At 39.4% G+C, this 22,604-nt stretch overlaps 1 protein-coding gene across 1 annotated transcript; it reads left to right on the top strand.

The window, feature by feature from the left end:
* The first annotated feature begins 3,392 nt into the window (after positions 1–3,392).
* On the top strand, positions 3,393–22,216 carry LOC131894421 (zinc finger protein 54-like). Its single transcript, XM_059244682.1, has 3 exons — positions 3,393–5,088; positions 18,886–19,012; positions 20,850–22,216. Exons 1-3 carry the CDS (start codon positions 4,990–4,992, stop codon positions 22,019–22,021), a joined length of 1,398 nt encoding a protein of 465 aa, XP_059100665.1. The 5' UTR covers positions 3,393–4,989; the 3' UTR covers positions 22,022–22,216.
* Positions 22,217–22,604: the final 388 nt, after the last annotated feature.

The raw sequence follows: 22,604 nt of genomic DNA, 5'->3' as shown, positions 1-22,604 counted from the left end.
TGTAATTTAGTTTGACATAGGAATGGTCCAGCAGTTCATTTACTATACATGTATAACACCTAATAAAATAGAAGCAGTCATTAAAAGTCTCCCAACTAAAATATATATGACAAATGGACAGAGAAAGAAACCAGGGAAACAACACCCTCCACAAGAGCCACAAATAATGTATCTTGGGGCAACTCTGACTAAGTGAGTGGAAGACTTGTCTGTCAAGAACTTCAAGTCTTTGAAGAAAGAAATTGAAAAAGATAGCAGAAGATGAAACGATCTCCTATACTCAGGGATCAGCAGGATTAACATAGTAAAAATGGCAGTTTTACCAAAATCTACAGATTCAACACAGTCCGCATCAAAATACCAACAGAATTCTTGAAAGACCTTGAGAGAACAATACACAACTTCATATGGACAGAAAAATGTAGGATAGCTAAAACAGCCCTGTATAATAAATGAAATGCTGGAGTTATCACCATTTGTTATGTCAAGCTATATCACAGCGCTATAGTAATAAAAACCTCATGGTATTTGCATAAAAACAGACAGATTGATCAATGGAATCGAATCAAAGACCCAGTCGTAAATGCACACACATATGGACACCTGATTTTTGATAAAGAAGTGAAAAATATACAATGGGAAAAAAAAGCATCTTCAACAAATAGTACTGGTCTAACTGGATGTCAATATGTAGAAGAATACAAATAGATCCATATCTATCATCCTGCACAAAACTCAAGTCCAAGTAGATGAAAGACCTAAACATAAAACCAGATACACTAAACCTGATAGAACAAAAAATAGAACAAAAAATGTCTTGCACACATTGGCACAGGAGATAATTTCCTAAACAGAACACTGATAGCACAGACACTAAGATTAACAATTAATAAAGGGGACCTCATGAAATTGAAAAACTTCTCTCAGGCAGAGGACACTGTCAATAGGACAAAATGGGAGTGCATAGAATGGGAATTGATTTTCACCAACTTCACATCTGACAGATGTCTAATATCCAAAATATATAGAGAACTCACAAAAGTAGACATCAACAAACCAAATGATCCAACCAAAAATGGGATACTGATTTAAACAAAGAATTCTCAACAGAGGAATCTCAAATGGCTGAGAAACTATTAAAGAAATGTTCAACATCCTTAGCCATCGGAGAAATGCAAATCAAAACGACTCGGAGTTTTCATCTTACACCTGTCAGAATGGCTAAGATCAAAAACACAAGTGACAGCTCATTCTGGTGAAGAAGGCGAACACTCTTCTATTGCTTGTGGGAGTGAAACCTTTTATAGCAATTTTGGAAATCAATGTGGTGGTTCCTTAGAAAATTGAGAATCAATCTACCTCAAGACCCAGCTAGACCACTCCTGGACATAATACCCAAAGGATCCTACCACAAGCACACTTGCTCAACTACGTGCATAGTAGCTTCATTTGTAATACCCAGAAACTGGAAACAACCTACATGTCCCTTAACATTTCATGTTCCAACATTACTCAGGAAAAGAAATTCCACACTGCAAAGAAAGAGCACAGACAGGGAGAATATGATGTCCATTTTTGGCTCTCCATACAGGATTATGTTTGGGGTGATAGACAAGAAGGTGTAACTGACGTTTCCAGAGCTTGGACCACATACCTTACTTATTTTCTACATCTGGGACAGCAAAAGTCTCTGCATTCACCATTGCATTAAAAAAAAATCTATATTTTATCTTAAAAGCACCTTTAGCATGAGTTACAAAAGAAAAACTTGTTTCTGAGTTAGTAAAATTACGAGACCACCATCTAGTGGTGAGAACAGCGCGGGATGAACTCAGCACTGGGCTGTTAGCCATGGGCGGACCACTGACTTCTGGAGACACCGGTTCCCTTCCAAATCCAAGTTGCTGAAATGTCCCTCCCCAAGTCACAATTGCGGTATTTGGTTTTGGTTGTTATGTTGTGTTAGCAATGGGTCCCTGGCTTCTGAATTTAGTCTGTTATAGTTTGGAGTAAGTTGTAGCCTGGGAGGCTGGTAGTCAAGTCGAGGTTAGGCGGCCTGTCTTTTATCCGAAGGGTTCAGACTCACTGTGGGGATCAGACATCGGGGTTCAGCGTCCTCCTAGATGCAGTTCTGGCCCAGGCTGGCAGCGAGCATGTGGGGAGGCTGTGCAGAGCGGGTCCAGGGCAGCCTGATGGTTGAAGCTGTGTGGAAGGCAGCCTGAGACCAAGTGGGAGGGACGGATCCACGATGGGGCGGGGCCGCTCACCCGGAAACAGATTGGGAAGGTGTTGGACTTCAGGTAGGTGTAGGGGAAGCTTGGAGAATGGGAGGGGTTAGAGGAGGGGTTAGAAATGCTAAGGGAAGCTAAGAAAGACACCGCATGAGTGAGGACAGGGAAGCTGAACGGAGAAGCCAAACTCAGAAGTGCCAAGTGTCCATTCTCTGTCGTTGCTCTGGGCCTGCACGGTGGGGAACCGCGTGGTGCAGACCTGGGTGCGGAGGACACGACGGGGTGTCGCGGGGACCCGAAACCTCCCCGGAGCCGCAGTCTCCGCGGGGCGGCCTGGGAAAGTCACCAGTCAGCAGCGCAGTGGCAGGAACCGCAGCCCGGCGGCCCTGGAACCTCCCAGGTCAGAGGAGCTGCGGGGCTGGGACACGGGAGGGGAGGGACCGGGGTGCGAGCAGTTTCTCTGCTGTTCATAAGGAAGCCGGCTCTGAAGTTCTGCTGTGGATGTCTTTCCCTTGTGGATAAATTTTAGACCATATGAACTGGAACAATCTTTTTTTTTTTTTTCCATTTATCTTCTGATTGCCAAAATGTTCTTATAAAAATACTCTTGTAGAATATTTGAATTTATTTGTTGATATTTGCAGACAGTTTTCTTTGCTGTGATGGAAACGACAAAGCTCTTCACATTTACAGCCATCCACGCGAACTTCCGTGTTATATCACTTCCCTATTCAAGGGAGTGTCACATGGAACTGAGGACTTGGCCTTCCTGGACAGCTTTTAGGTATTAGTCTTGAAAGGAACGCCCTCAATACTAACTGAATCCGAAAGTAAATGTATATATAGTGAGTTCCACAGGTTTTAAACATAAACATTTACAAGTAAACCTTTTATTCACCATTAGTTTTTCATCATATGCACTCTGTGATGTAAATACAGCATTCTGAAAAGTGTCTTTGACAAGCTTGGTGGCACAGGCCTTTAATCCCAACACTGGGGAGGCAAAGGCAGGTGGATCTCAGTGAGTTGGAGGTCAGCTTGATCTATATAGTGAGTTCCAGGACAGCCAGAGCTATATAGTGAGACCTTGTCTCAAAAATCCATAAAATAAATACAAAAACAACAGGTAAGGAAAGAAAAGAAAAACAAGAAAAAGAAAAAAGAAATGTGTTTTCTTGTGCTAAGTTCTTAATGTTGGAATTTAGAGCCTGGAAAGTCACAATATGGTGTTTGGTCACAGTATTTTCATGATTAGAAAAGGCATAAGAAGCCAAGCGGCAGTGGTGGTACATGCTTTAAACCCCAGCATTGTGGAGGCAGAGGCAGACGGATCTGGGAGTTCCTTGCCAGCCTGATCGACAGAGTGAGTTTAAGGAGAGTCAGGGCTACACAGAGGAACTCTGTTATTGTACCCTCCTTCTTCTTTTCATATCTGTCCCTTCTCCATAGTTAAATCCTCACCCCTGTTTCCCATTTCCCCCTTCAGACACTTGTTCCCTGTTACTCCATCTCTATTACTCCCCCACACCCCACAGTGATCTCTTCTTACTTTTCTGGTTACTGTAGTCACTCCAGGTTGTGTACTCACATCTGAAGATTTAGAACTGCGTATGCAAGAGAACATGCTATGTCTCTTTCAGGGTCTGGGTTGCCTCACTCAAACGATCTTTTCTAGGTCCATCCATTTACCTGCAAAGCTCATGATTTCAATTTTCTTTACAGCTGAATAGTATTCCGTAATGCATATTTACCACACTTTCACTACCCAGTTATCAGTGGAAGGACATTTAGGTTGTTTCCATTTTGTAGCTATTGTGAGTAGAGCAGCAGTGAACATGAGCAAATGTCTGTGGAGTAGGATGTCGAGTCCTTTGAGCACATACCAAGGAATGGAACAGCTAGATCATGTGCTAGATTTATTTAACTTGAGGAAGTATTTAATAAAGGATTCTCCATATGATTTCCAAAGTGGCTAGAATTCTTGTTGATATGATTTTTATTCCCTATTTTATTTTTTACGTTTTTGCTGGTTGAATTATTGAGAATAATTTTCTTTCTTTCTTTTTCTAAGTGCCATTAGCCATTTGCCAAATCCACAGACTTTTAAAGGCTTTTATTATTGAATCACATGCGGATTCTGCTTAGCACAGGTTTTGTGGCTTTTCTTTCTTTCTTATTTAATTTTATGTGCGTTGGTATGAGGTGGTCGGATCTCCTGGAACTGGAGTCACAGACAGTTGTGAGCTGCCATGTAGGTACTGGGAGTTGAACCCAGGCCCTCTGGAAGAGCAGCCAGTGTGCTCTTGACTGCTGATCCATCTCTCTAGCCCCTGTAATTTTCTTTCGTCTGAGAAATAGTGGTTTGCTGTCTTGCCCATAGATGATTACTCCAGGTCTCCTGTATTTCTCTATTCTTCACATGAAATTTATTATTTCCCATGTTCTCATGGATGATTCTCTGACTCTCCTGTGTATGTTTTGCCTCTGATTTATTATCTGCAGTGCTGCTTTAGTGAAATCAATTGTGTTAATTGGTGACTATCTTGAAATGCACTTATGTCTCCATCAATTTTAAGAGAGTAGTTTTCTTTGTGCAATAAGAAATGGTGATTTTTCTCTTCAAGCTTCAAGACTTTGGGATCATTGGCCAGACACCTGGTAGAACTCTGTTGCTTGCTTGGGTCTTTCCATGTGGTTTGATACTGTTCTCTAACAGCTTTCAGTGTTAATTGTTGCTTTTTCTTTTTGACCCCTTAATATGAAAGGGCAACAAGTCACCTATTTATTGTTACTGAAAGAGAAACTTAAAGAAGAAAAAGAGAAAGAAATGGCTGATTCTCCAGTTCATCGATCCCAGGTCAGTGGTCATGTCCCCCTTTTTTTTTCTAGAAATGTTATAGTTTGAGACATTGGAAGTCTTTAATTTTTCTGCTCTTGATAATTTTTAACTATATTATAAAAAATATCACAAATGAACAAACAAAATTACACACTGCAATTTACCAGACCCAAAGACTATACAACTCATTGTACTTTTATACAGTTGAGTCATCATAGGGAACAGAAACTCTGGAGCCTTGCATGAGATTAGATAGTGTCAATATCCAGTATATTTTGATCTATTTATCTACCATCAAAAACCAAAAAATTTGTGACAGAATTAGAACTAGAAAAGCAATTAGCTTTACATCCTTTTTCATAGCTGGTGTTCATTGCCTGCATTGAGTCTACCTCAACCCTGATATTTAATGTTTCTTGTTCTCTTTTCTCTATGTTTTACTGTGCCACACGTATATTGTTTCCAAAAACATATATTATAGGCTAGATTCTGCATATGAGGGAAAGAAAGGGTTTCTTTCTTCTGATACTTTATGACCTCACTTAATATTACATATTCTAAGTCCAACCATTCTTCTGCAAATTTTTATTATACTTGTCTCTTCAGCTAAATAGTATTCCATTATATATGTATATCATTATCATTATCCATTCATCTATTGATAGACAATCATATTGGTGCCAATTCTTTGCTTTGGTGAATAGGCAGCAATAAATACGGGGTGTAAATATCTCTCTGTATTGGGGTGTGGAGTTCCCAGTATATGCCCAATAGTGAAAAGGCTGTTCATACATTAATTGTATCTTTAATTTTTAATTTTTGTTTATTTATTTATTGTTGGTTTCTCGGGACAAGGTTTCTCTGTGTAACTGTCCTGACTGTCCTGGAAATCACTTTGTAGACCAGGATGGCCTTGAACTCACAGAAATCTCCTTCCTTGCCTCTGCCTACTGAGTACTGGATCCCAAACTTGATTTCCACAATGGCTGTATTAATTTGCACCATCATGCACACTCATACCCCAACAGTGAACAATGGTATCTTTCTCTCCACATCCTCTCTAACATTTGTTATCAGATTGGTTGATGGCAGCCATTCACTGGGTTAAGGCAGTGTTTCAAAGTAGTTTTCATTTGCATTTCCATGGTGACGTTTTAGGGATCACAAACACTTTTTGCAAAAATTTATCAGCCATTTTTGTTTCTGTCTTTGCAAAGTGTCTGTTCAGCTCATTTGCCCATTTGTTGATTGGTAGTTTTAGTTCCTTGCAATTTAATTTCTATAATTCTTGGTAAATTCTAGCTATGAGCCCGTGTCCAAAGTGTCGCTAGTACAGATTCTCTCCCATTCTGTGGGGTGTCTGTGTGCTCTGCTGACTGTTTCTGTTGATGTACAGAAACTCTTTATTTTCATGTAGTTCCATGTGTTGATACTTGGGTTAGTTCCTGTAGTGTTGGTGTTCTTTCTAATCAATAAGTGCTTGCCCATTCCAATATCCTTATGACTTTTCCAACTTTCTGTTTTTCTGGTTTTAAACAAGGTTTTTGATCCATTTTGAATGGATTTCTGTACAAGGTGAAAGATAATCTAATTTCATTTTCCTGCCAGATCCAGTTTTCCAGCACCATTTGGTAAAAAGACCGTATTTTTCTAGCTTCTGTTTTCTTCTTTGTCAAATATTAAGAAGGCATAGCTTCCTGGTTTTCTTTCTGGGTCCTCTATCCCATTCTGTTATCCTGTCTGTTCTTATGACCATACCAGACTGTCTTTATGACTACAGCTATATAATATATTTCCATAATTCCACATCTCCTATGATGCTGTTCTCAATTCTGCTCTCTACATGTTTTTTTAGGGCAAATATCCCACATGAACTTTTGAACTGTAATTTTGAAAATATTTCCACTATGACACATGAACTGTTGTGCCCAGATTGCGACCCCCAGAGAGACCACCAAAGAGGAACATGCTGGAATGCAAAAGCAAGGTTTAATTCTGGATATCCAAAACCAAAACAAGCCTAGGCAGGGACTTCGTCCAGCAGATCCAACGCAGTGGAGGCTGGAGGAAGTGCCTACCTCTTTGCAAGCTCAGTTTTTAAAGACAAAAACCACAAGGTTACATCATTTAGGGGTGCTAGTACGGGTACAATTCTGATTGGCTCACTTCTAGGGACTTTCTAGAAATCATGGCTTAATCTTACTTCTAAGGGGGTGGTTGCCTGCCACCATTTCTCATTGGCTGCCCTTAGGTGGGGACATTTCTGTGGTCAGTTACCCTGGAAACCAGGGTTGGAACATTCTTTGGTCAAACAGTTACCTAGGGAACCAGGGAGAGGACATTCCATAGTCCGGCAGTCATTAACTCATTACTACCTTGTGACTCTGTACTTTTACACTTCCTGGTTTCTGGAATCTGGACTGACTGGTTTCAGTAACTCATGGCCTATTCCAGTAACTCATGGCCAGTATCTAAAAGGAGAAATCTTAGGCCTTAGTTTTAGGGTGAAAGCATTTCGGTCTTATTTCTAAGATGGCTCATTTTGGTCTCACAGAACAACAACAACAAAATGTTGATGCCCAATTTCTGTAGAGAATGGACTATATCTTTATATACTGTTGAGTAAGGGTCCATGTGTCATGTAGGCTCCATTTGTGGGATCTGTCCCATTTCCTTGAATCATGTTTATAAAAATGTATAATGGGGGTTGGGGATTTAGCTCAGTTGTAGAGCACTTGCCTAGCAAGCACAAGGCCCTGGGTTCGATCCTCAGCTCAAAAAAAAAAAAAATGTATAATGAGGCTGGGCAGTGGTGTCACATACCTTTAATCCCAGCACTCAGGAGGCAGAGCCAAGTGGATCTCTGTGAGTTCGAGGCCAGCAAGATCCAGGACAGGCACCAAAACTACACAGAGAAACCCTGTCTCGGAAACAAAACAAAACAAAAATATATTGAAACACATAGACTAGTTGGCACAACATCTTAGAAATATGTGGAATTAAAAGAGACATATCTTGGATCTTAATACTAAATAATACTTGTTTCTTAATACTAAATAAGCACACTATCGAGGGCAGAACATGGCAGGAACATGTGGCTTGATCTTGCCATGAAACTGATGTTATTGAGTGTAGATTCAGATTGTAGTCTACTTCTATTTCTCTTTGCTGTTTAATATCACAACAGTGATGATGTGTCTATATGTTTGTTGACACCTGATATCTGTTTGTCTCAGGAAAATTGCTGCTCACATCATTCACTTGGTTAGGATGCTTAGTAGTAACTCCTCAAACTGGAAAGATCAGTATTTTTTATTTGTCTTTTTTTGTTCGGTTGGTTTTTGTTTGCTTGTTTGTTTTGTCCCAAACAGGATCCTACTGTGCAGTCTTTTCTGGCTGGGACGCATTATGTAGCATTATGTTGAATGCATCATGAATGTCTTAGGGACATTGTCTTATAGATGTGCATAAACCGTCACATTTGATGCAGAAAGAACATTCCTCATGATTGCCTTGCTCTAGTCAGTTCCTGTGAGAGTCGTGATTCTACTGCTCTACCCTGAAGCTGCAGTGTTTTAAAGTAGAGATTTGGGGAATAGGCTCTGACCTGCAGGTTTGCATTTCTATCCCTGACTCATGGCTCAGTGTGGGAGCCTGTTTTCAGGTTCCTCATGGCTTTACCCAGCAGGTAAATAATATATATATATTATTGAGGGGCAGGGGTTTTATCCTTGAGAGAAAAGGAAAGAGACTGGAAGGATGTCCCATGCTGCAGTGCAAAATTCTCTTCTGTCAAAATTTTCTATCTTCTATCCCTTGCTCAATTTCTATCTGTGAAAAATATAAGGTATAGTGTAGTAATATAGTGTAGGAAAAACTTAGAAGTGTAAGATCATGTAGGAAAAAATAAGTAAGGCAACTAGATAGAAAAACTCTTCAGTTTTCTAACTTTGGGGGCTATGAACGCAAACTGGGAAAAAAATCTTTCTTTGAGCTTTATGGGTAGTAAAAAAGCTCTTCTCTGAGCTTATGGGGAAGAAAAAGTTTCCTGTGGAAGCTTTTTGCCTAGGGACAACTGAAATGCTAAGTCCAAGCAGCAGGAGAAAGTGTTTTCTCCCTGAGGCAAAAATGGGGGTGAGTGTAAAAAGCCAAAAAGTTTAAAGTTCAGAAGTTTTGGAAAAGTTGGTCTTTCTCTCTTGGGGAAAAAAAAAATCTTTCTCTTAAACTAAAAGCTTTTCTTGAAAAATTTGGGGGAAAAACATCTCTAAAAAGCCTTAATCTTTCTCAAAAGCTCTCAAACTTGAAAACTAAAGCCTTTAACTTTCTCAAAAGTGTGAAACCTCAGTAACCCCCCCCATCCCCTACAGGCAAAGAGAAGCTTAAACCAGGATTCCTAAGTGTAGATAAGAACTTAGACCCCTTTTTCCCAGGTAGCTGTATCAGCTACAGGGACTTTAAAAAACAAAACAAAACAAAACAAAACACAGAGTCAGGATATCCGACCAAAAGACTAAAAAAGGGAGGCGGGTTGTGGAAAATGAATTATATGGTCTGTGCCTTTAAGAACTAGCCTCACAAAGAAAGGGGAGCACTCCTTCCAATCTCCCTGCTGTTTGAGTGAGAGATTTGGAATGAGCCTCCCTGCCAAGCCTTGCTGCCAAGGCTTGTAAACTTAGAATACACCTTACTTTTGCATTCTGTACCTAAAGTCTCCGGTGGCTTCTCTGGGGACGCGATCTGGGCATAACACAGGCCATTTTGAGATCCTGTCTCAAAACCAAATGGGATGGGAATATGGTGACACATGCCTTTAATCTCAGCACTGGAGATAAAAGACCCAGACACAGTTTCCCCAGAAACCCAAAAGAGCTGAGGAAAGAGATATCTCAAAAATGAGTCAGTTCCCCCTTCCTGGAGAGGGTAAAGACAGATGTTTTCAAAATAACAAAGTCAGGATGTCTGGTGGTAACCGATTAACCACAAGATGCCTCTCTCCAGAGATAACATGACCAGACCCCGGAGATGAGTTGTAAAACTCCTGACAGGGCAAACAGATAAGGTAAAATAAGACAAAGTCCAGGCCCGGGAAAAACTGGACCAATCAAGGATGGACCTGTACTAACCCCCTCCCCTCTAAGAAATTTTATGGGTTTTGCCTACAAAAACTAACTTCCCCAAGAAAGAGTAACTCCTCCCTGCCTCACTGCGCTGAGGCCAGTGAATGCTTGAGATGAGTTCCCAGTCGAGCAAATTGTAACAGATAAACCTTGCTTTTGCATTCTGGTATGCTCGTCCTTGGTGGTCTCTCTGGGGGTCACGATCTGGGCACAACAAAAGGACAAAAATTAGAATCACCTGAAGATATTAGGATGGGAATCACCTGTGATTAGCTCTAAGGGAAAACAACAAACCTCTTAAGACAGCAAAACCTCTCTAAGTTCTCTTTCAAGCTTTAAAAATCCTCCCTGCAATGCAGGAGACAGGGATGGAGTTCCTAAAAACCTCTCTTCTAAGCTCTGTCTCTTCAAGCTAGTGAAAGACAGTGGGTCAAAATTCCCTGAGGGAAACACTTGGGAGAGTGTGGGTAAAGAGCTACAGAGAGCCCAAAGAGCAGGAAACTTTACCTGAGAAAAGCAAAAAAGCCAAGCTTTTCATTTACAGCCAAGCTGAGGCATCAAGGGTTTTGTTTCTGAGTGAGCATTTTAGAATGAAAAGGTGCTCCTAACCATCCTAATGCAAAGATCCCCTGAAGCAATGCAAACTCTTTTAGCATTGTATCCTCACTTCTGACCAAAAACCCAGAGGCGACTGGCCAGTGTCTCTGACTTGAAATGCATTTCGGGATACTAGGGTTCCTGCAGTTGTAAACTTCCTGGAGCACAGAGCTGAGGCAGGAAGGTGCAGGACCCAGGGGAAGATTGCTAATGAATGAACAAAGCTAAAGCCAGTGGGAATAGCACAGTTGTCTGCTTTCCTACAAGTCCCGGGTTGATAGGTCCACAGCTGCAAAAAGAAATCTGAGAAAAGCTTTCCTATCAGAGAAAGGACCTTTCTGGGAAAACAGTAAAGCCGAACTGTGTCTGAAGCAGTTGTGCTGCTGAGTCAGAACGCTGTCTGGGGAAAGAGCCCAGCCAGGGCAGAACAGAACTATCCAGGAGTAAAGCTTTCTTTTCTGTCAGAGAAAGCATCTTTAGGAGAAAAAGCTTTGTTTCCACTGACTCCCTGAGATGAGGGAGTGTAGCCCTGAGGAGTGATTGCCTCTGGCATAAGCTCTGTCCTTGAGCACCCAGACAAGCAAATGCAACCCACTGGGGGACTGGGTCAGGTGAAAGGCCCGAGGGGAAAACACCTGTCCTAATGAGAGCTTAGATATGGCAAAAACCTCCCTTGCTAAGCTTGATTTTTGAACACAAACCTCAGACCCTGAAAACAGAAAGGGACTAAAGCCCCTACCTTCAGAAGCAAAAAAGCTGTCACTGTGACGTTGGGAAATGTTTCTGGGGTAGAGGGGATAAATTGAGACCAAACTGGGAACTGTCTGGGAGAAAGACTCTGAAGAAACAGAGATGGGACATAATCCTCCCCAGAAAATGCATGACCTGAAAAAGCTGCTAGAATTTGAGGCAGATTCGGGGGGAGAAAAAAAGCCCCTACCTCCAAAGGCAGCTAGCAGAGGAACAGAGCTGCAGACAGATACCTGAAGCTCTGCATCGGGGGTGGGGGGGTGGGGTGGGGTGGTGGTGGTGGTGGTGGTTGGGGGGGTTTGGGGGGGGCGGATGACAAGCAAAATGAGAAATAAAATCAGTGGGAGAAATATTTGTTTTTCACTGACTGGCTAAGGCAAACACAAGCCCCTGGGAAAGTTGCTATCAGAAATTGCCCACCTCAATGCTCGCTAATGAGGCAGGTGCAGTTCTCATCCCGGGCCAGTGTCAAATGAAGGAGAAACACCTGTTAAAGCCAGCTGAGGAGAGAATAGAAATCTCCCAATGTGCCATAGCTGAAAATGTAAAATGCTTGTTTAAATCTCTTGTAGCAAAAGCAAAAACTTTGTTCAAACCTCCCGGGCAAGAATTTGTAAGCAAGTCTGATAAAAGAGAACCAGTTGACTCTCAGACCCGAAAAGAACTATGGGAAATGAAGTCCAAAAGCTAGTTTGCAATAGGGGACTGATATAAGGGAAATGCATTCTGGGAAATGTAGTTTTTCCGCTAAAGATGGTGACATTGCCCTGAAACACTTGTCAGCTCGAAAATACGTTCATGGTAAACTTAAAATGCAGCTTTTAAAGGAATAAGGAGCAAAATCGTCTAAGAGTTTAAGTATCAGTTCCATTGAAAAATTGAAAGGATATGAAACTAGGTGCTTTGCGGTTTGGGGCTCCATTGGTGAAATGCCTTATTTACCCTAATAGCTGTGCAAAGTTTTTACGGTAGTTGGATGACAAAAAGCTACCTATAAAAGCAAACTAGCCACTTTAAAATCCTTAAGAAAGAAGTTTATACTCTGAACTTTTTCTTAGGTATAAAGAAACTTATGTTGAAATTAAAGTTCTTTGCCTTTTGAACAAACTGCTTGCAATGAGTGATTCCTTTGGAAATCTAATAAGGAGACAAGGAAACAAGCATTCAAAAAAGAAATGACTGCTTTAGAGATGGAAAACAAACTTCAGAAAAATCTGCCTTAAAAAAAATAGTTGCTTCACCTGAAAGTTCCTTATAAAAAAATCAATGCTAAACATTACAGCTGCTAATAACATCAGGAGTTAAAGCTAATGAAGTGAAAATACTAAATCCTGAAAATGCTTTTTCTCAGAGTAAGCTAATGAAGGATATGTTTCATGAAAGAACATCTATGTTCTTGACTCCTTTGAATGGTAACAGTTTTGGTGAAAATATTGGAACTAACAACAATCAAGTCAAAATGTTTCAACAAATTCAAGAGGCTATTCACAAAAGAAAGCTGCCCTGCTTTGTGGGCCATATTAGAGCTCACTCCAATCTTCCTGGACCGTTAGCTGAGGGTAATGCAATGGCTGATAAGTTAACAAAGATAGTAGCATTATCCCAAGTGGAAATGGCTCAACAGTCACATGCTCTTCATCAAAATAGCAAAAGCTTAAGAAAGCAGTTCAATCTTACCAAAGAAGCAGCTCGTCAAATAGTTAAACGATGTGGGATATGTCCAAAATATTTTCCTGTCCCTCACTTAGGGGTAAACCCTCGAGGTCTTCTTCCCAATCATCTATGGCAAATGGAAGTTACTCATATTGTAGAATTTGGTAAATTAAGATATGTACATGTGACCATTGACACTTATTCAGGATTTTTAATGGTTAGTGCACAACCTGGGGAAGCTGCAAACCATGTAATTATGCACTGCTTGAAGTGCTTTTCGTATATGGGTATACCAAAAATTATTAAAACTGATAATGGTTCTGGATATATAGTAGCAAGGCATTTCAACAATTTTGTACCCAATGGGAAATCGTACATAAAACAGGTATTCCTTATAATCCTCAGGGACAAGGTATTGTAGAACGGGCTCATAGCAGTCTTAAAATACAACTTCCAAAAATAAAAATAAAAGAGGAAGAATTTACCCTCAATCACCACATAATGCATTAAATCATGCTCTTTTTGTTCTGAACTTTTTGAATATGGATGTCTATGAACAGTCTGCTGCAGATAGATTTTGGCACAGTGGCATCCAAGCGACTTTTGCTCAAGTGAAATGGAAAGATCCCTGCTCAGTATTAGGGAAGGATCCTGATCCTGTTTTAATATGGGGTTGAGGACATGTTTGTGTTTTTTCACAAGAGGAGAATGAAGCTCGGTGGTTACTGGAGCGTCTCCTAAGGAGCGTGGAACTAAGAAAGGTCAGCTCCAATGACGTTCCTATAAAGGAACCAGAATGAAAGTGGCTCGATTAGTGTTTCTGAGGTTTTGTCACTGGTTGATGCAGGCAGTGAGGAAACAGAGTTCGGAGCTGTGCCGCTTTGGGCTTTACTAGCTTCTTTAGAAAAATACTTTATATCACCTAATAGCTGTGCAGTATTTGACCAAGATGTTTACAGCAGCAAATATGGTAATTTCACCCTCAGCGTAAAGTGAAGTTTTTCGGTAGAGCAAACCAAGAGTACTGCTGTAATAGAAACGTTTGTCTGAATTGAAGCAGTTAGGGGAGCTATTATGAATTGGGGTGAAGGGACAGCCTCTAGTTAAAAACCGTTTACCGCTGACAGTGCATCTCTGCCGGTTCCGGAAAGGCTGAGAGAACTGGCAACTTTGGGGTGTGGCTTCATCCTGAGAATGTTACAGTCCCCTAGCAACAAGTAACACAACTCTATAATGACAACACTCACTAAATCCCAGTGTTGTATAGCAAAGCTGACTATAAACTTCTAAACTTTAGAAATGATATATGTACTTCCTGTCTAGCTAAGAGAATCTTTCTGATAGTGATGATAATTAAGAGTAAGCAGTAGAAAAAGATGAAAATAAGATATGTGAGTTTGTAGAAGTTAAATATATGCTAATGGTAGCCCTATATAAGTTTGTAAAATAGATCTATAGAGTTCCTTTTAGAATATAAGCCTGCAAGAAGTATCTAAGGTAGTCTTAAGACATGTAGTAATAAGCTTGTAAGATGCTAGTTGTAAATGTAAGTTTAAATAAGAATTTGTAAATGTAAGTTTGAATAAAAATATAAGAAGTAAATAAGTAAAGATTCTAGTTGTGAAAGCTGAAAATAATAAGTAAATAAGAAATATATTTGCTAAAGTAGTTGTATAGTTTCCTTAAGGAGTATAAATAAGTAGATGTTAATGTTATATGTGAGTTTGTAAAAACGTGTAAATGTTGAATGTGAGTCTAAATGCTTTGCAAGGCAAAATATGTTATATGTGTGTTTGTAAAAAAGTGTAAATGTTAAGTGGGAGTCTATTAATGTATATGGTTGAAAGAACCTGAGACACAGAAGGTTAGTATCCTAGTAGCCTGCAAAGCAGGCAGTCTGAATGGTTTCAAAAGCTCCAGAAGCCGCTAACAAGCTAAGAATGGCGGACACCAGAACCAGCACAAGGTATCCGCAGCTGAGATCTGTGGAAAATCAATGCAACACAGAAAAACCTGAGCTAACCTAAAAAACGGTGTGGTTTTTAGAATACTACTGCACCTAAAAAGGTCTCTGGCTTGACAATAAAAGTTGCAGAGATGCTTGTTTGAACTAAAATTGTTAACTGCAAAAAGTTTTGGTTGTAAAATGTCTCTTTATATTTGGAAGAAAGCCTGATACCAGAATTTACTTTTTTGAACTTTTTGAACTTAAAATGAGATAAAATTACAAACAGATTTTTGTTATGGATTTCTTCGTATTTGGAAAGCTAGTACCAGAATTTATCATTTGAATTTTGAGACTTAATGAACTGAACAATAGATTTCATTGCAATGGGACAATTTTGAGTTTACTTATAGTAATGACCTAGGAACTGTTTTCTGGAATTGGGTTAAAAATGGAACTGTTTAAATGAAGACATTTATTGTTTCTACCTAGAGTCAAGATATGTATGCATATTCATGAATTGTCCTGTGTTTAAAATGCAGTTGTTTTGTGGAACTGTTTATGTAAAAATGGAATTACTTATGGAACTGGTTTTGTGTTACAAATGGGACTGTTTAAATGGAAAAGTTTGGGTTTTCTAACTAGGCTTGAAATTAAAAAAAAAATTATAAAGAAAAGGGAGAAATAATATTCCTTAGTCTACTTAATTTAAAAAATATTTTCTTGTTGTTTGAGTGGACTAATGTCATGTTTTGTTAGTAAGAAATGCAAATGGGGTATACTAAGACTACTTTTAAAGTGTAAAGAGTTTTATTATGAAACTGCTTTTGGATATTTTGCTAAAGGTTTTCAAAGTGTTAATGGTTAGATTGAGAATACTGCATTTCAATATGGATTTATAGGAATTGTGTAAGTTTGAGTTCCTCTAACTAGGTTTGAGATTTTGTTTAAAAAATTATAAAGAAGGGGAGTTATGAGTGAATTAAGGTTGAATGTATGTTTGCAGAAATTATGTTTAACCTATTGATATTAATGCACCATGGTTTTGTGGAGTTAAGGAAATATTTAAGTTTGATGTGAATATTAAGTTCTGTTAGCAAGAAAATTCAAATGATTAAGAGTTAGAATTGTAAGACTGAGAAAATTGTTAACTATATATAGCACCAGATATGGTTCTGCTAAGAGTTTGCTTTGAGTTGTAAGATTGGGAGAATTGTGACTATGTATAGCAGTAGTTATGTTAACCTGTTACAGATAATGATGAAGCTAAGGGATTCTTTTAAGTTTGTGATTGCATTAAGTTTTTGGTTTAGAAAGGGCTTGATGCAGCTAAAGACTGCTGTAATCACCTTGGACCTAATCCAAAAGAGAAATGCCATCTTTATCATCCTCTACTCCCATACTGGGAGTTATAACAGCTATGGAGATTGCTGTGAACTCTTAATAATGCGTTATTTTTTATATATTAAGAAAGGGGAACCTGTGGGAGCCCGTTTTCAGGTTCCTCGTGGCTTTACCCAGCAGGTTCTTCATAGAGAGGATGATTAGGACCACGGGCCTGAGTGCAAGTGTCTGAGCTGGTCTGCACTTAACTGTATTGAGGGAGGAGGTCTTTTGCTCCACCCCTTGGTGTCTCTATAAATACCCTGGGGCAGAGACAGTCGGGGAACCCATTGGAATAGGTTCCAGGCCCTCTCGAGGCTATCCTTTGTTTTCTATTTATCTCCGCAATATAAATCCTTCTATCTAATATTTCCTGCTGCTTGCACTCAAGAAAACTCTGGGGAGCTGTGGGGTTGGTGGGTAAACACCCACAGCTCAGAGAGAATATGTCATCAATTTCTATTTCTAGAGAAATAAAGGAAGAATCATAAACACTACTAACCTATGATGATATTTTATTTGTGCTGAAATGTGATTTTATTTGTATGATAATAAATAAAAGTGCCTGGTGGTCAGAGCTAATAGCAAGCCATAGCAGAAGTCTGGCAGTGGTAGCACACACCCTTAATCCTGATCACATGACAGGCAGATCTCTATGTTCAAGGACATAGCCTGCATGGAGACACACACCTTTAATTTCAATACCAACCATAGAGACCTGGAGGTCTCTGTAGACAGGCAGTGACGAGGAGGTCATGTGGTTGGGTTTACAACCAATGAGAAGGCAGAACAGAAAGTCAATAAAAGGACAGTCACACAGGAAGTAGCTCTCTTTCTCAGGGGAAGGACGGCAGTGGCAGCGAGGGATAAGAAAGTGGTTTTAGTTTCAGCTCTTAGCTACTGCTCTGACCTCTTGGGCTTTTAACTCTGCCTTTGACTCTGTGTTTTTTATTTAATAAGACCGTTACATGTACACTAACCTAAAATCTGTTACACAGTACAGCATAAGTATTAAAAAAGACCATATTGATGACTACAAAACTCAGACACAATAGCTCAAATTTTCTCTTGAGCCATTCTTATGTGCAAACACTGAAAAGTGACTATAATTCTCACAGAATTTAATATATTCATTTATTAACATGAAATCTATGTCACCTTTGAAGGCATCCACAGTTACTACACTTACTTGTACATGCTTAGCTGTAACTTAAACATTGTTCAGTGTATTTTTGGATTATCATTAATTTTGTTAACTATTTACTTGTTTCTCTTTTATTTTTCAAGACAGGTTTTGAGACAGCTTTGGCTGTCCTAGAATTTACTCTATAGACCAGGCTGGCCTCAGATTCACAGATCTACCTGCCACTGCCTCCCCAGTGCTGGGATTAAAGGCATGCACCACCACCACCACTTGACAACTTACGTTTATCTCACATGCATTGATGTTTGCCTGCATGTATATCTGTGTGAGGATGTCAGATCCCCTGGAACTGGATTTGCAGACAGCTATGAGCTGCCATGTGGATGCTGGGAATTAAACCTGGGTCCCCTGGAAGATCAGTTAGTGCTTTTAACTGGAGAGCCATTTCTTCAGTCCCCCATCAATATTTTTATAACTCTTTTTGAGTGAAATCTTTAAAAAGTCTGAAATTATTGTTTGTCTCAGTCAGCTTCTGAATATTTTTAGAAAATTTTGGATTATATCAAATGTGGCTATGCTGATTTTTCTATCTGCTTGGTAGTGGCCCAATAGTCTCATAAAATTAATTCCATAGACTCCTTGATCTTATATGCTAGCATTAAAATTCACAGTGCACAGTGTCACACTACCTATTACTGTGGAAAAAATCCCAAACTCTTTGACTATTGAGTCAATCATAAATTTTGCCTTCCTTACCTACTCCTTTGCTATTTAATGATTTGGTTTTGGACCTAGAGTCTAAACATCCCAACTGAACTTGGTAGAACTGAGTCATGTAAGGCCCAAGTACACACAGGATGATTCAGTGTTAGTATTTTAGCATGATCTACAGGTACAGCATTTAAAGCACATTTCCTCATCATGAATTTTCCTTCTGAGACATGTCTGCTATGATCCTGTGTAACATAAACACAGCATCCAATAACAGATAGATAACTGTGTCTGGAACTTAAATGTGTGTCTTATTTTATGTATATTGCTTGAGACTATTATGTCATCCTGTTTTTGGAGTTAGAAAATACACTATACAATGTGACTATGTTAGAAGTCATTGCTTTGGGTAATGGTCTTCACTCATCTACATCCCTAATTTCCTTAAGTCTCCTTACATCCAGGAAAGCACTCTGTCTGGTACCACATGGTCTAACTGTAAATTTTCATTTCAGGGCATGTTGACATTCTGGGATGTGACTGTGGACTTCTCCCATGAGGAGTGGGAATGCCTGGACTCTGCTCAGCGGTCTTTGTACATTGATGTGATGTTAGAGAATTATAACAACCTGGTCTTTGTGGGTGAGAACACTTTGCTTGTAAAATTCCCAACTCGGGCTTTCCCAACTCAGGCTTTGTATGTACCTACGTCATAGGTTGTAAACTCTTTGTTAAGCAATCTTGGAAACAACAGGGGACTACGGAAACTTTAGTAGTGGAAAGGAACTTTTATATCTTTCTTTCCGTTTTCTATTCTAGAGATGTTATGTACTCCTCACTTAGGTTCCATGATAACTTCGGAAACTTAGTAGCGTATAATATTTGCACCCATATCTTAAAGCTCCATGTCCATCATTGCATTTGTCATTGTTTTAATTGTGAGAAAAACTCAAGATGTGTAAACTAAAAATTCTCCCTAATTATGCTGAAGATTCTGACAGGAAGTAGCAATTGGAAATCATTCTTAGATTCCTCTACTTAGTGTTTTCTTAATCTACTGAGCCCAGTCCTGTGTTAGATGTCTGTATTCTTTTTGAAATACTAGCATGGGTCATGGGCTACCTCACAGAACACATGGATTATTATATGCAAAGTAGGCCTGGTCACCTGTTCAGAGAAAATGAGATTGTCCTGGAATGTGGAGAGGAGAGAGGAGCCACAACTAGGGTGGGCTCGTGAAAGGGCAGGACAAGTGAGAGCATCAGTTGAAAGAGAACTCAAGAGCTGAAAGTGCTTTTGTGATATTCAATTCCACTTGAAAGATTCCTGGTCATTTAACTTAGTGTAGTGTCCTGGCCCCACGATGCAGCCTGCCTGTTGTAACTGTTAGAAGATGGTGTGCCTTATTACCTCTGATATTTATTTCACTATGCTGATACTAGATTGGAATAATTTTACAGATTTTAAGCCTAATGTGAGTCCATGAAGTGGGATTATTCTGTAATTACCTTCCTTGCATGTATGTCAATAGTGGGTAGAAATAAGAAATGGTTTCCAATGACAGCCTTGCCTCAAATGGTCTAGAGCAGTTCTCAACCTTGGTAATGTTACAACCTTTAATGTACTTTTTTACGTGGTGGTGAACCCTAACCATAAAATTACTTTTTTAAAGATTTACTTATTTTATTTTATGTGCATGTATGTGTGTGTGTGAGGGTGCCAGATCACCTGGAACTATAGTTACAAACAGTTGTGAGATGTCATGTGGGTGCTGGAAATTGAACTCAGATCCTCTGGAAGAGCAATCAGTCTTAACCCCTGAGCCATCTCTCAAGCGCCCCCATAAAATTATTTTTGTTGCTACTTCCTGACTGTAAATTTGCTACTAAGCGGTGTCTCAGTTCCTGAGAACATCAGAAATATGTATTTTCATAGCGGGAACCCACAGATTGAGTGAGAACCACTGATCTTGAGCTTCTGATGTCTGGCACAATACTGGCTTTCCAGCCATTACTTTTGAAGAATCTAATTTTTTTTTTTTTAGGGGAAAAGAAAAAACTTTGATGCCTTTAAGTAAACCTTTAATATTAAGAGGAATTGGGTCTTCTGAACAGTATTCTTTATGGCTGTATATTAATAAGTAAACACTGTGAACCTGGGATTGCATTAAACCCTCCTCCATCAATATCTGAGGAAAGATTATTTAAAAATAGAGACATGTATTCTAAATATAATCAGTCAGTGAGCTCCATCCCAAGACTGGATTACTGATTCTACAATTACTTGTTTCAACTTCCTTGAAGGCGATCACCTTTTTATGAAAATCCATGTAATTGTACTGTAAGAATAAGGTCAACTACTGAGAACTCTAAGTAGTTGCTGGTTGATTTTTCTTAAGAGAGAACTTAGGGAGACAGTCATTTATCAAACATTTAGTCTTGGAACAAGCCCTATTAATCTAAATTGTACTCATTTTCAGAGAACTATTGCAAATGTGATCCTGTCCATCAACATGTGAAGACTGAAAAGGAGTCTTGTCAGTGTAATGAGCTTGGCAAAGTGCTTCATGACCCCTCCACATGTGCACTTTATAGAACAAGTGAAACTACAGAAAACTCTAATAACTACAGATGCAGTAACCACGGGGATGCCTCTATTGACTCATCAAACCCAGACAGACATGAAAGCATGCACACTGGAGATGAACCTTGCAAATCTAAAGACTGTGAGAAATCTTTAAATTTGTGTTCCAGCATTACACAAGATCAGGGACTGTCCACTGCAAAGAAAGAGCACAGGCAGGGAGAAGATGATGACTATCTCAGCGCTGCACACGGTCTGTTACAACAACCAGTCTACATTGCTGAGAAACCTTACCAGTGTGGGAAATGTGGGAAATACTTAAGTACTGCCTCAAGCCTCACTGTACACCAGAGAATACATACTGGAAAGAAACCCTACAAGTGCAACGTTTGTGACAGATCCTTTACCCAGTGCACAAATCTTAAAACACATCAAAGACTTCATACTGGAGAGAAGCCTTACAAATGCAAAGAATGTGGAAAGTCATTTCCTCAGTTGTCTGCACTTAAAAGCCATGAGAAAATGCATACAGGAGAGAAGCCTTACCAATGTAAGGAATGTGACATATCCTTTGCCCACTCTTCCAGTTTTAAGAAACATCAGAAAATGCATACAGATGGGAGACATTATAGTTGTCAAGAATGTGGCAAGGTCTTTCATCAGCTTTCACACTTTAGAAGCCATTACAAACTTCGTACTGTAGAGAAGCCTTACAAATGCAATGAGTGTGACAGAGCCTTTCCCCACTATTCATCACTGAGTAGGCATCAGAAAACTCATTCTCTAGAGAAACGTAACAAATGCAAAGAATGTGGTAAGTCCTTTCTTGAATTATCACATCTTAAAAGGCATTACAGAATCCATACTGGGGAGAGGCCTTTCAGATGTGAGGTATGTGACAAATCCTTTACCCAGGACTCACATCTTAGAACACATCAGAGAGTTCATAGTGGAGAGAGACCTTACAGTTGTAAGGAATGTGACAAATCTTTTAGTAGGTGTGAATATCTTAGAGCACATCAGAAAATTCATACTAGAAAGAAACTTTACAAATGCAAAGACTTGTGACATGTCCTATATCCATATTGCAAGTCTTAGAAGACATTAGAAAATTCATACTAGAGAGAAAAATACCATTATAAATAATGTGATATAGCATTTATCTGAATTCTCAGCTTATGAATCTCAACAGTATATGTAATAAAAACATAAAGATGAGAAACTTGTGAATGCCTCTAATGAAGATTTAAATCTTAGAAAATATCACAGGGTTTATATTAAAATAAAATTTTGCAAAAGTAACTGGGAAAAGTTTTTTCTTAATGTATATGGTTGCTTTGCCTGCAAATATTTCTGTATACTGCAAATTTGTTTTGTGAGGCCAGAAGAGGTCATTGGATCCCTGAAGCTAGATTAACAGAAAGTCGTGAGCTGCTGTGTGTGTGTTGGGAATTGAATCCCAGTCCTCTGTAAGACCAACCATTGCTTTTAACCACTAAGCCATATCTACAGCCCTTGGAAAATTGTGGGGCGTTTACCCACCAACCCCACAGCTCCCGAGAGTTTTCTTGAGTGTGAGCAGCAGGAAATATTAGATAGAATGATTTTGATTGTGGAGATAAACAGATAGAAAATAAAGAATAGCCTCAAG

Source organism: Peromyscus eremicus, chromosome 1 (genome assembly GCF_949786415.1).
Source record: "Peromyscus eremicus chromosome 1, PerEre_H2_v1, whole genome shotgun sequence".
In the NCBI taxonomy this organism is placed as follows: domain Eukaryota; kingdom Metazoa; phylum Chordata; class Mammalia; order Rodentia; family Cricetidae; genus Peromyscus; species Peromyscus eremicus.
The sequence above is the reverse complement of the archived record's forward strand: the minus strand, read 5'-3'. Positions and strand labels throughout refer to the sequence as shown.

Bases quoted from the DNA above. Each gene is read 5' to 3' on its own strand.
- LOC131894421 (XM_059244682.1), top strand. From the start codon at position 4,990: ATGAAAGGGCAACAAGTCACCTATTTATTGTTACTGAAAGAGAAACTT. The intron at 5,089-18,885 runs GTCAGTGGTCAT...TTTTCATTTCAG, and splicing joins CTCCAGTTCATCGATCCCAG to GGCATGTTGACATTCTGGGA. The intron at 19,013-20,849 runs GTGAGAACACTT...ACTCATTTTCAG, and splicing joins TAACAACCTGGTCTTTGTGG to AGAACTATTGCAAATGTGAT.